At 38.7% G+C, this 14955-nt stretch overlaps 1 protein-coding gene across 2 annotated transcripts; it reads right to left on the reverse strand.

The window, feature by feature from the left end:
* Positions 1-1749: 1749 nt before the first annotated feature.
* Positions 1750-7579, reverse strand: LOC122666857 (probable methyltransferase PMT26). 2 transcript variants are annotated; one of them, XM_043862952.1, is made up of 10 exons: positions 7467-7579; positions 5782-6513; positions 5241-5634; positions 5002-5151; positions 3677-3947; positions 3460-3570; positions 3194-3368; positions 2806-3078; positions 2392-2586; positions 1750-2287 (listed from the first exon to the last, which is right to left on the reverse strand). In XM_043862952.1, the coding sequence occupies exons 2-10, from the start codon at positions 6477-6479 to the stop codon at positions 2059-2061; spliced, it is 2496 nt and encodes an 831-aa protein (XP_043718887.1). In that variant the 5' UTR covers positions 6480-6513; positions 7467-7579; the 3' UTR covers positions 1750-2058. The 2 variants fall into 2 exon arrangements, with proteins under 2 accessions (XP_043718887.1, XP_043718886.1); XM_043862951.1 differs by having other exon boundaries at positions 5241-5668; positions 5723-6513.
* Positions 7580-14955: the final 7376 nt, after the last annotated feature.

A 14955-nucleotide genomic window follows, 5' to 3' on the forward strand; every position in this document is an offset into this window, starting at 1 on the left:
AACAGTACCGAAGCTGTACTTCAAAACCAAAACCACACAACACAAAGAGAGAGAGAGAGAGAGAAGAACGAACCTGCAAATGCAATGGTCTGGGACGAAGAGAGGAGGTGGATTGGCCGAAATCGATATGGGCAGCGGAGAAGGGAGGAGTTGGGGGTGACTGTGCTCTGTCGATAGTCGTGAGGAGGAAGGAGGTGGGTGACCCGGGTTGGGGGGCGGGAATTCTCTCTAACTTTCAGTTCGGAGCCCAGCAAGTGCCGACCTCTGAATCTGACAGACTCTCATATCAATAATAAATTCAGAAACCCGTCGGATGTTTAAATTGCCAAGTGTCGACATCTCTAGTTAGCACGGTCGCACTACACAGCTTAATGAATTGGAGAAGATTAGAATTCAATTCCATGATTCCAATGCCCAATCAAAACAAACTTTTATAGATAAGGCTAATAAATGTAAAAAATTTAAAAAATTTAAAAAATTTAAAAAATTTAAAAATTTTTTAACAGAGTTTTCCTTAAACCACAGTGAAAGGAAATCCTTTGACCACAGCTTTCAGATGACCGAGAGGCTACCCCACAATAGTGGGGAAGTTATGTTTGACCATTCGTTGATAGGGAGGGATCTTTTAGGACGTCAAGATGGTGATTGAACCCTTTTCCCAAGGTGTAAAAAAATTTTCTCCTATTAGTACGCTATTGTCTAAAAACTCTTTCCAATTATCTTCAGAAACATTTATTGTATATTAAAAAAAAAGGAGAATGTTCTCTATGTGGACGTAATGACTATTCTGCCAGTTGAGTGGTAGGTCCATGTGTCTAGGCACAGACTACGCTGCGACATAGAGAACATTCTCCCTTTGTAAATTATGTTGTAGCTAAAGTGCACAAGGATCCCTTTTTTCTTTTTTTTGTCAAAATTCAAAGGACCTGTTTTCTTATCACTGCCTATAAATGAATCATTTTGTTCATGTTCAAGAACTTTCAAAAAAACCCACATGGCAGTACATGTGTGGATCCATGTGACATAGGACCATGCATCCATCTCGTTAATAAATGTTTGCCTCAAATGTAAAAGAAAGATGACTCTTGGTGTTGTACGATGAAACGTAGACTTCAGAATTTTTATGGTCAGAAGATTTTTATTGTCAGATGGGGGACAAAAAAGACTTGATTTGCTCACAATGCTCCCCTCCCCAAGGGGGAAAGTGGGAATCCACTTCCCTTAATATGGTAGTTTAGATTAAACTACTCCAGAAATACATACACAAAAGTTGTCATAAGCCCTTAAGTTCAATAAACAGATTCAATCAGGATGTATAGGAGGGAAAGAAATAGAAAAGATTGCAGTGAATCTGGCAAAAGGTATCTCAAATTTGAAGGGGTGTCTCCAAATTTAGAGGGATTTTAAGCAGTTATAGGCAATGACCAGAGAATGAAATGATCTTCCCCTACAAAATTGAGGTCTGAATTCTCCTACAGATGACCTTCACCCAGATGCAAATGAGAAGCTAATCAATCACACCACAGTTTACCGAATGAAGCAAAAGTTTTGGTGATCCATGACTACACTTGAGTTCTAAAACAAGTTCTACAGGCATGGCACCAACCAACTGCGCTAGCAGTTGTCTTCAATTGTGCAAGTTTCAGTTCTAGTTATTGTGATCCGATGACAGAAACATTGCATATATAATAAAGATTCAAAATTCTACTATAAAGGGTAAATACCAGAAGCAATTTATAACTCGAGGGATTTACACTTGCAAGCTTGAATTGATTTCCATAGGTATCTCTAATAATATGACTATGATTTTACAGTCAAAACTCGAGGACCCCTCCTCCCTTAAAGGAGAAACAAAACCCAGGATACAAAAAGATGAAGAAAATTGAGGGGTTCAGTGGAACAAACAACATCATAAATGATACAATGCGTGAAGGGATTTGAGGGGAATTACAATTATCAAAAAACTGAAGTTACGAACAAACAACACTAACAAAGAATATCTAATCCCGGCAACCTGGTCCCTTGGAATGTTTTGAGGGAAAGTTAGCCGTGCAATGTTTAAGCAATAGCCGACATGATTGTCTCCACCTCTGTTGGCCGCCAGAAAGATTTCTGGACACAAAGCAAGCCTTCCTTGTCCTTAGAGTAAGTCAAACGGATCTCCCAGTGCATGGACTTAACCATGTTCTCGACCTCACCGATGATCTCAATATTGTCACGAACAATCAGTTTCCCTTCAGGCCTGAGTATCCGATCAACCTCAGCTATCACAGCTACTAAGTTACACCTGCAGATCACAGAGCATACAAAGATGAAACTTATATGATTATGGAATTCCCTTCAGCAGACACTCTTAATTGTCAATAACACATAAAGGAGAAGATTTCAGACCTCTTTTTGAGCTTAGAAAAGAGATGATCTGCATGGAGAAGGTCATAAGATCTTGGATAGGTGCTGAACGATTCACACCAGTCATGATACATCCCAAATAGACCCCTCTCATATATGATGGGAAGTGTATCAGGAGAATCAACAGGAACCACATTCATGACCCACACTTTCATATCTCGAAGAGCCGCAGCAAAACTGGACGGCAATTCAAAAGCATAATTAAGTCATGAGAAACAGTACTTCAACTGGCAAGAGCTGATGTCACAGGAACCTACCTTTCTTTTCTTTTTCTTTTTCTTTTTTTTTGGGGGGGGGGGGGAGTGGGTGGTGGGAGTTGGGGGGAGTGTTTCATGTTGTTTCAGAGAAAGAGAAATAAGTGCTACCCAGAGTATTACGAAAAAAAATTTTGCTTACCCTCCATAAACGGCTCTCATATCCATGACATTCCTCACTGATGACCAGCTGATTCCCATCCCATTCAGATATGATTTGTTTACAACATGTTTCCAATGATCATAGTCTGTGGTGAAATCTTCTGGAGCTGCTTTACCATAAACTCCAACCTGAGAACTCTTCAACCAGTATGGTGGTTTCTCCAGCCTTGGAGGCCATTGCTCTGGCCATTGAGACCCACGCTCTAATGGATCTACAGGGACTTGGTGCATGCATGCCTGCAATGGCACATTCCTGCACACACCGATGGACAAAGGTAAAAACCATTATAAAGGGAAGTTTAAAATCGAAGAGAAGTAATTTAATTAGTTGAGATGAATTTAATCCTTCTATAAAAAGAATAAGCTACCAAGCTGCATTTGGGTCATCAGAGGTTTGACAAAGTGGAGGATCATTTTGTGCTCTTTTCTCATAGCACTCATTTGAACTAGGTTTCTGATATATTGCTGCACCAACTTGGTTAATTTTATCCTTTTTAATTGTAATCAGCTGCCAGCACATTGACTTTGTTAACGTCTTCATGGCTGTCATAAATATCCACACAAAAAATATTAGGATCAAAATGACCACTTCTCTCACAAAGCAAATCACAGAACAGTTAAAGACATAATCAACCTTCCCAAATTTCCACATCTTCAGGGAGTTTTTGGTACACTGGAGTAGCAGACCACACGAAGTAACCACCAGGTCGCAAAACACGATTTAGCTCCAAAAGAAGCTTACCCCCTGCATTATTACCTCAGTCATTGACCCAGAGCAAAACAGCATGCTTGACATCACATATTCACGCACACACATGCACCCGGGGGGTGAGGTTTGAAGTAGGAAATACCTTCAATATGCCAAGGTACCCTACAGCGTGCACAATGGACAACATCAAACACCCTACCAGGGAAGGGTAGTCTCAGGGTTCCCATCACAGCTGAAATTGCAGGGATTCCCCGTTCAAGCGCAAATTGCACTTGCGCTTCATGTTCATCCTTGGGAGCAAGAGACATGGTAAGAACATCTCTGTCGAAGAGAAATCCCCCAAAGCTGGCCACCCCACATCCAACATCCAATATAACACGGGAGCGTTTTCCCCATGCTATGTCAGGTACAGACTGCAGTGATGATTATAGATATACATGTTACACAGATTTTTGTAAGACAAGATTGAATAGAAATCATTGAATCAAATCAGTTATCATGGTCCATAGTAGGTAGCAGCAAGCACATTGGGAAAAAAACTCCATCAAAGAAAAACTAGTGAAAGTGGGTGACCAGGGTACCAAAGATTTGTACGACGGTATTCTCACATCGAAGAAATCTGGGAGACCAATAAGAAAATATGTGGATGCAATGAGTAATTGAAATGAGGATGCTGCTGCAATGAATGTACAGCACAAATGGGAAAGACAGCCAAAATTAAGTGGATTGGAATGTAACAAAATATAAGGTGATAATTAGCCGGCCCCATTTAGTTGGGGGATAAGATTATGTTGTCATTGTTGTACAAAGCCAGAAATAAGTGGATTGGAATGCAACAAAATCAAAGGTGATAAAATAACTTAAGCCAAATGAAATGGCTTTAAGAATGTATATAGAAAAATTTGACTTGCCAGTGGTAAGGAAAAACTGACTGGCATGGTTTGAATGGTCCAGAAGGAGATGCACAAAGCCAAAACTTACATGGATTGAAGCAGGGAAAAAATTCAAGGCAAACACAAGACTCAACATAAAATAAATCCCAGTATTGTCCTATATAACAACAAATGACTCAGAATAATAGCTAGGTACTACTAGAAATTCTTGGTTTGCTTTAGCCTTCCTCACAGAAACTAGAAATTCTTGGTTCATTTAAAGCTTCCTCCCCCCCCCCCCCCCACAACCCCTCAGCTTTTTATGTCATAACAGCAAAAATGGCCACCCTTGTTCTTGAATGCATGTATGCAACCACATGTATGCTGAAACCGTAAAACAGCCTCTCCTTGTAACCAATGAAGTGATTACCAAAAGAGAATAAAGCTATGCCAACAAAAAAAAGAGTCACTAAACAAGTATGGAGAATAAAGCAATAAAGTGTCATTTCAAGTGTTTAACACAAACAATATGCTGATTGCCGAATGAGAATGGGACGAAAAAACAGTTCAAGAGTATAGAGGAATAAGTGCTTACGTCCTGAATGAAATCTATGTAATGAAGAGCGCCATGCTTAAATTGAGTTCCACCACCTGGAAAAGTAAGATACTCTCCTGTAAGTTTCACCCAATTCTGATGCCCCTTCACCTCTGCAAGCTTGACATGGGGAACATTGTAGTACCATATCTGCCAGAAATGCACAAGAACATCGTTATCCTATCTAAAGAAAACACTGACAGAAATACTTTCATGCATAAATAACAAAGGTAATGTACCTTTTCCCTGCTTGTAGGCCACTGAATTGAACGCTTGTATCCCTGAGGTAGAGGAACAACGCAAGTGGGGGCTTCCTCAGGGCAGTGCCTTTCTCGATGTTCATAGTGCTTAGTAGTCCGAAGATGCTTAATAGCTTCCCAATTGTCTAAGCAAGGAATGTAATCTGGGCCAGCAGTGACATTACAGACTTTCCAGCTGTATCCACCTTGTTCTTTTTGGTCCTTAGGTGAAGAAGATTGCTGAGCTTCCTTCTCATTCTTTGACTCAACAGCTTGAGTTGAGAACGCACCATTTTGAGTGGTAGTCTCCTTTAGGATCTCTGACTGCGCCCCATCAGGAAATACTTCATTCGAGGCCTGGTTCTTTGCCTGGTCATCTGACTTGTTCTCATCAGAGCTTTGATCTGATACTTTGTCTTGATTGGTTTGCTCTGATACTTTGTCTTCATTGTTTTGCTCTGAAACTTTGTCTTGATTGGTCTCAGATTTCTCGTTCTCATTAGAGCTTTGCTCAGATCCCTTACCTTGATTTGTCTCAGTTTTCTCCTCTATCTTATCGTTCACCGTATCCTCCTGCTTAGTTTCACCTGAGCTCTCGTTTGTTTCTGGTTTATTCTCATTCTCAGTGGAGTCCACTTTTTTCTCTTCTGAGCTCTCCTTTGATTCTTCCTGTCCATCAGTCTTCGATTCACCACCTTCTGTTTTTGTTTCTCCTCCTTCAGGATTTGACTCTCCATCACCTTGCTTTGATTCTCCACTTTCATTTTTTCCATCCCCACCATTTTCAGACTTAGTTTTGGATGCTTCTTCTGATTCATATTTTTTCTTATCACTTTCGTCAGTTTTCTCTTCTTGGTTTTCCTTGACATTATTCCCTGTCGTCTGGTCAGATTGGCTCGTGTTCTCTTTAACATCCGAGGTGCTTTCATCTTGGGCAGTGTGGGTGTCACTGTCTCCTTTCGTTGCATCCTCAGGTAAATCACCGGGATTATCTTCAAATTGTCGAGCATTCTCAGTCACTTGTTGTTTTACATCACTTTTTGTGTCTTCAATTTTTATGTCTTCGCTTTTGCTCTCCTGATTAGACAAGTCCACATTTTGAGCAGGAACTACGGAAGAGGATGTCATCATCCAAACTCCAACCAGGCAAAGAGCAACAAACACGACAAGAGTAACTGTTGAACAGTAGGAAGTGGATGACCTCCGGCCATCCACTCTACTATATTTTCCAAATGCCATCTTTTACATATAAATGTCCCTCAAATTGATACACCTAAGGCAGGCAAAAACAGAAAAATCAGGGTTGACCACGAAAACCATCCTCCATGCCCACTGAATTCCCAATTCAGCGGATCTAACAAAAAAGATGCACTAGGTAACCATCCATAAAAGAATGCATTCCTGTGCAGCACTTTAATAATTGAGCAAGAAACTAGAGTATTTCAAAATACTAAAGCCGACAGAGATCCATGACAAGCATTAAAAGATCTGAGATCTCCAACAGAGGATCTCATGAACATATCTAAATCAGCATTCTGAAACAAGAGCATCATGAACCCAAACAGAAAAAGGCATAAAAATATTGGATCTAAACAGTAAAGAGCTAAAACAGATCAATTGCACCAATAACAAAGAGAATAACCAGGATCCAACTAATGCAAGAAAAACAGAGAATACTATATTACATCTGAAATATCAAAAATCAGAGCGTAAAATTTAAAGAAGGTTAAACCAACCAGATCAATGTCAATAACCGTATGTTTATTACACGGAGATATTAATACATAAAAACAAATAGTTCATTTACATTGTGGATCACAGCATGAATTTTTAAGAAAGAAACAAAAGATTCAGTATCATAAACCACCTCAACAACCTTGGATCAGTCCAGATCTACATTAAATCCCACAATAATACTCATTTATCAAGCCGAAAAATCCAAATCAACAACAATTCATCATACGAAAGAGTTATTTAAATACAACTTCCCGTTAAAAATAATAAATACCGACAGAAATTTAGAAGGAAAGCGAATTTAAGACCTCAAAACTACTGGATCTGCGGCATCTGCCTCAAACTCCGACAAACCAAAAACACCTCCACCAACATTTCATCCAAAAACCAAGGAGACAAACGAATAGGCTCATCCATTGAGCTCAAAATCAAAACAACAAAAAAAAAACACATTAAAGAGACTGTCAAAACCAGAGCTGAATGAGGATATACCTGGAGAAAGATCAATGAGATGGCATTGCTTGGAAAGAATTAAGCTTGGGAACCGATAGAAATCACCCAAGTGCCACAAAATCGCCTAAGATTTGCAGAGGAAGAACGCAAAGCTTCGTCGTGTTCTTTGCTTCTTCTATGCGTAAAGATAGCCGCTGAGAAGAGAAGGAGAGGAGGAGATATAGCAGAGGAAGCTCACTTTTAATTAGTATTTTATTAATTAACTAATTAATGAATATGATTATGTTAATAGAGGAGAGAGAGGGGGAAACAACCGGACAACCACAAGCAGGCCGTGATTTAAGTAGAGAAGAAGAGAGAGACTATGAATAGGTGGATTTAGTAATACCACGTGACCTCCGTAAAGGGCACTACAGTAGGTGTCATTTGGTTGCCTTACGTCTCATTCTAAAGGGGTCAAGCTCACCGCTTAAAGAGGCCCACCTCCCATGTTGCTATACAATAATTGAAAATGATATGTTCAAGGGATAAAGATCTCTACTTGTGCTGTTTCCTACGCCTTTTCATAGGGATCCTGAAATGATGCTTCTGCCTCCTGGGTAGATGTCCAGATGTACTTTTTCCATTGGCGTAGATGCCTGTGTAAAGATCATACAACCAAGTGGAACAAAGACAAGGAGCTGTTTTGCACGATCATGTAGGAAGAGTTCCGCTGTTCATGGTATTAAGTATGATATCGTATCTATGAATATATATTGGTATTGTGGATAACAAGATATCGATATTGATATTATACCAACGGTTTAATTTGAAGGTATTTTGGTTTAAAAAAATCCACTTTTTATCCAAATTTAAAGGTAAAAATGGTCCGATGTGACTTAATATTGTTACTAATAACATGATTTAAATTGCTATTCCTCATTGGATGGGGGTAGGACATGGTTAATATGAAAGTATCATTAAATACTCTATACTCTTTGTCAAGGTTTTAAAACTCAAAATTGGGCATTAAGATTAGTGTTAACTAATTTCGATCCAATCAGGATTTAAAAGCACAATCGATTAAGATCGAAATCAGGTGAATTAGCCTAGATCACCCTAGAATTGGTGTTGTAAAGTCTTCTAGAGTTTTTTCGTACAATATTAAATGAGCTAGAACCAACCAAAATTAGGATCGACTGACTCCGATTCTTGAAACCTTGGATCCAATTCTAACTTAAGTTGATCAAAAATTGATCAAGACTTCATCGGACTAGTAGGGTATGTACGCGAGAGAGGGATAGACACACCGCCTACATGTGACAAGCTAATGTACGATAGGAAGACACTCAGAGTGCCCTCTACAGTCACATGGTTGTAGATCCAAGACACTCGCAATATGCTTTGAAACAATTATTTATTACTAGTAATACGCTCGTTACGGTTTATTGTCAACTTAATACAGCAACCTATTAATATAAATTATTAAACAATTGAATAAATTAAAGTTGAATTTTTTTTCCCATTTTTTTTGTATGAGTTAAACCTTTGGTTTGCTTGTCACGAAAATTGAACCTCTTAGTTATACATGAAAACCTAGCCTTCGTGGGTGGTTAGAAAACCATAGCTCAATCTCTTAAGTTCCATGGCCTTCAACTGTACTGATCTCTGCTACAAATCTGTTTGGTCTATTTCTATTTTTCGAGCTGAAATTGACCCTCTTAAACAGGGTGCACTTCTGATTATCTTCTGTGATTAAAATCTAATATCTCCAACCGTGAGCAAACCAATTGGTTGGATTTAGACAACCCTGGTTTTCTGATGAACCCATTCCGGTTTGACTCATTCCATAATCGGGTCAGCCTTTTCAACCTTTGTTCTATAAGACATTAGGTTCAACCACTTGAGCTGATCATTGGGCTGTAAGACAGGTCGCATGAAGGGTGAATGGGGGACTAAAGAAGCATTTGAAAGGACATTTTAATCAATTTTTTTAAGAACTATTTAAAAAAAAAAAATTGGTAAACAACTATTCAAATTTCTTATATATTAAAGTTATGTTTAATATGCATTTTCAGGGTAGATTATGAGTCTAGAACACATTCTGAAGTGTTATTATAGAGAACAATCGAGTTTTAGAATGTGTTATAAACCCAAGATCTATTCTTAATTCATTAATATGCTTATATAAGATGTACCTTTAGAACTTGACAAAGTCAGAGGACGCAATTCTTTAACAGAAGGAGCTGGACTTTGATCCTCAAAAGATATAAAGTGCAGTTCCTAAGTTGGCATGACACTGCAAATTAAAGGCCCAAATCTAGGAGACTACACGAATGGCTGAGTGGCTACATAGACTTTCGATGCAAGAAGAATGAATCATACCAAACACAACCTAAATTTCAAGCTACGTCTCAATTTTATGGTTCACCACGTGTATTACATTTTGTTACTCGTGCAATTAGTTAGAAGGATAGGTGAACACTAATCGGTTGTGTAACCCCTGCAATAGCATGGTAGCCAATGAAACTACGCATAAAGGCATTGGTTTGGATGTAATTCTCAATTTCATTGGGGACTGGACAGTCTTTTCACAGATAAAGGCATTAGTTTATCTAGATGCAGGAACCACACTAATCAAGCGACCAGTTAACGTTCTTTATCCTTAATTAGAATTAGCAAATGAAACAATTCTAGTTTTTAAGCAAACAATACTCAATTTAGTTTTAAAATTAACACTTAATTAGAGAACAGTGGGGCCGACCTATGCCAAAATTTAGGCGCCACTTGACTTTCTTGATGTCAATTATAGAGATTGATACAAGAATTTCAAGGTTTAGAGTAACGCAAAGGACCCTAACCCTACCAAATACCACTTTGGTGGAGGATTGGTGGCCAGGGAGCGACAAGATGAGTGATTCCTTGAACCGATACGACACAGATGGTTTGTTCCGAAAACGAATACGTTGTAGTAGTAGGACCCATTTTTAACCCAATCAGAGATATTTTAACCTAATATGCTAATCATCATCATAGACGAAAGCAACCTTTCTCCTACCAAATCAATTCTATGGTGACGTTTGGTTTTGATGCAATTGCAACTTTTCACTTGTCAAGGCCAATAACTGGAGTCGGGCGTGGAGTAGGGGAAAAAGAACGTAAACGACAGTCGGTGGTGGAAAAATACCTTTCATTCAAAGTACGCGTTTTACACTTTCACTTGTTTGCATTATGAGAACCAGCGACAAGGTCAATCCATCGGTCTCGATCTCCTCACTTCCATGTTAAAAATAAAAAATAAAAATTCCATTAGTTGATTGATTAATTAAGAAGTTTGACTTTTGAAAGAGTCTGAATGAAGTAAGATCTTGGAGGTTTGTGTGGTGAGATGTGGTGGGCCCTATTCTTCTCATTTTCGTCATCACTGTTGATTCTACGGTGATTTATGGGAGATATCTGATCCATTGAATCTTTATGCGGTGCGGTACAGCGGATCATGGTAATGGGGAAAGGTGCTTGGCAGCTTGGGCACGTTCATTTACAGCTAAGGCATTAAAATACTTTAATCCTGCGTCCATTTTATGAAAGTAATTTAGCAATTAAAGCATATCGAAAGATCCCGAGGTGCCTAGGTACTCTGCAACATGTATTCGAACCCGGATCACCTCCATGACCCAAGCGGTTTCAAAAACGGGTTTGGATCATCCGACGACCCGATATGTATTTAACTCTGTCAGCTACTGGTCCGACGTGTACCACCGACATCAGCCGATACTCTTATATCAGTGGCTTTCGATCCAATATTCATTAGGGCGAGAGAACGCTGCTGGGCCTCTAGAGGCTGTACGTGCACATTAGCGAATGGGAGTGTGCATACAACCATCGTTCTGGATGGGATTTTCTCATTTTTATGAGGTAGTATGGTACTTTCATGTATTTTTGTGTCTATACATAAGAGTAATATGAACCATGTGATCAAATAGAGTTCTTTTTTATATTAATGATTGTTAAAAATTTTGGAATGACGTTGGATAAAAACTGACTATGGATAGTGAATAACAGCCTCCAAAACATTTTTTCCAACAATTTGCAAGGACTTTTGAATAAATTATGTATTTCTGTATAATAAAGGCTATGCTATGCTAATGAGCTTGTAGATTTTAATTCCTTAATCAATTTAGAATCAACTAAATTATTATGGACAAAGTTTTTCTTCACTGCATGGGAAAGTTCACCACACCATCCTAGGGTTCATAAACTCCTACAAAGTTTTAGTATTTTCCCCGAAATACTTTTGTGATATCCACTCGTATCCGTTTAAAGTCAATGCGGTCGATCAATTTTTATTCTTGGCCTATAATTACGATGGGCGTAAGAAAACTTGGTCCATTTTTTATAGTAGCATAAACATGGGGACCAACAACATGCTAGGACTTTTAATAATGGGGGTTAATTCCTGTCACTCTCCTATACTTGCTCCATAATATGCAAACTCTCCTACTCATAATTTTTTTTCCTGTTTATTTATTGTAGTAAAATAAAACAACAAATGAAGATTTGAGAGACTAGTATAATAATATGATCTTAAATAATAAAACTCAATGATGATGGTAGTACTCCACTTGAAAAACACTTAAACTTGAACCCTAACTATGTCTTATTGCAACTTGCTTCAAATGAACCTCTACGTGAAGATGGGGCTGAGTCGTGCCACCAGTGACTATCCTTGAAATTGTATTCACCATCTATAGTGCAAGAGTGTTCTTGGGAATCAATCCCCCAAGATGAAACAACCCCTCAAGCCCTCCAATAGTTTTTGCACTCACTTGTTGGGCCACTTCGAGGCACTCTCACACTATGATCAATTAACCAACAGAATAAGGAAGACAAGACTCTCAAAAACCAGTAAATGGAACCAAAAGCTGTGAGAGAGAGAGAAAGGGAGCTAGGACTACTTAAATGATCATTGGAAAAGCCAAAAATGTCTCTTGTTTATGGAGGAAAGAAGCTCTTCGAAGTGCTTGTCCAAGGAAGTCCCAAAGTGGGTGTCTCTATAAGACAAGATACAAACAAACAGCCGTTATCGGCACCGGATGCACGCTAACTGACACTCAGGAGGAGTTGTTGATGTCGATTGCAAGTCAGTCAACATCGACCATTTAAAAGAGAAAGGGAGGTTCTGAGAGACCCGATGCCATTTTCTCTTTATCTAGCATTTGATGCACCAAGACCGACGTTGGTAGCGCCTAATCCAACTTGGATGAGCTAGATCTGGCACCGATATTTGTCTGGTGAACACAAGAAAGGATTTATCAAGAGATCCTTCCGGTCTAAACTTGTTCCTAAAAATCCACTTGTATCCAACACTTTGGCACCAGGTGGAAGATTTGCCACTTTCCAAGTGTGGTTTTCTACAATGGAATCCAACTCATTTTTTATTGCCTTTTTCCAAAATATAACATCAGATGATATTTCCATTTCTTGATAAGTTAAAGGGTCCTTATCAACAAAGTAGATTGGCAAATCATTTTATCTCTTACTCCTTCTAGGTTAGACATCACTACTAATCAAAGCGTCTATTGATGTAAATCCATTATTCTTGGAAGATGAACTATCACCCACATAGAGATCCTTCCTCATAAGGAACACAATATCAAAGAATTCAGTATGTCTAGATTCAAGAATTGTGTTTGCATCAAACAAGTTTTCTAAAGTCTTTACCACAAAAAAACTATTGGCGGCACTATGTTGTGCTTACCCAATAAATATAGAATCACAAGTTTTCGGTTCTATTTTCCTATTTTTAGGTTCAAGTATACCAATCTTTTCTAGGCATCCTCAAGGCCCAAACTTTTCACCCCAAAAAGTTAATGGTAAACCTAAACTCAATAACATAGAATTCATCATTTTCTACCTCATCATTGGTCCTAATAAGATAAACTTTAGTATCCCTAGAATAGACATCAATATAGGTTATAAAGTACATTTTTCCACTTCTTTTTGTTTTGTTTTTTTTTTTTTTTTTGGTAAAACCTTTTTCCACTTTTTGACTCATGGGACTTAAATTTACCAAGGTCACTATGAACTAAGTCTTATAGGCCAATTTGTCGTCTTTCAATCGATTTATGAGGCTTCTTAATGAATTTAGATTCCACACATGTAGGGCACTTGTGTAAGGTCGATTCAAACTTACCTTCTATAAGTCTTAAATTAAATAGGCTTTTAATATATGGTGCACTACGGTGTCCTAATCTACATGACATAAATCATAAGACTTAAACAAATAAGAAGAAGATGGAATTCCAATTCATAATATTGGCAACACTTTACACAAATAATCCATTTGATACATATTCAAAATACATCTCCCTTCAAGATTATGGTCTTAGTAGCCTCAAAGGTCAATTTCAGTCATGACTTATTGAGGAAAGAGCCCGACATCAAATCCCAACAAATTTCAAGAACATGTAGCACATCCTTCAACATGAGGGTCTTTCTCGAATAAAAACTTTATAGTAAGTTGTGACATTTGAAAATTTCCCATATAAACTAGGTCACCAGAGTCAACCGTTGAATACTTGACAAAGAGTTACAATCTGTACAGATATGCTTGGTAGCATCTGTGTCTATGACCGATTCTTTTGGTTTTTCAACAAAATTTACCTTTGCAAACAATTACTCCTCTATGAGATTCACTATGGGCTTAAAGTGTCCCTTCTTTCTTGAGTTTACAACACTCTTTCTTGAAGTGTCCAAGCTTGCCACAACAAACTAGTTTCCCTTTTTCTTCCTGAACTTCATCTCCTTCTTGGCATGGAGAAACTTCTTGGATTGCTCACCTTTATTGGATTCAACAAGATTGGCATTAGACTTGAATTCCTTTGCTCTTTCCACCTTGTCCTTTTCCTGACTCTTGAATTGCTCACCTTTGCCAGACTCAATAAAGAGTAATTACACTGGAAGTAAATCTAGAATATGACACATCATAACCGGATCTTTATCCCCTCCAGTTCTTTGTCTGGTCCAATTCCCCAATGCCTTTAATAGGGGGTGCAATGATCACCCTACCCCTATCCGAACACTTTGCCTGGGTGAGGTTCACAACCCCTTATTACAGGCACTGGGGAGGAAAGTAGAGGAGATAATTTTCCTGTTATAACCTAAAAATCTGCTACCTATTCTCCCTTCTTTCTCTCTCTGGTCCATAATTCCATTAGCATTATCTATTTATTATTTTTAATCACAGAGGTGGGACTCACATATTGTTTCTTCTTCAGAGGGAAGAACACCTAGGGGTGTCAATTCCAGGCCATACCCGGCCCGGTTAGGGTCTAGGATAGGGGTGTCAATTCCAGGCTCGACCCGTCATACCCTAGTGAGCCCGACCTGTCCCATGTACTAAACGTATTGGGCTTAAAACCCATTTAGATTTAAACAGACCCATAAACCGGTTCTGCACCGTTTAAGGCCCAATTATAGCCCGAGCCCATCCTGGCCCAGCCTGATTATATAAATGGACGGTCACAGTGCAGACTTTAAACACCATGAG

Source organism: Telopea speciosissima, chromosome 7 (genome assembly GCF_018873765.1).
Source record: "Telopea speciosissima isolate NSW1024214 ecotype Mountain lineage chromosome 7, Tspe_v1, whole genome shotgun sequence".
Lineage (NCBI taxonomy): Eukaryota > Viridiplantae > Streptophyta > Magnoliopsida > Proteales > Proteaceae > Telopea > Telopea speciosissima.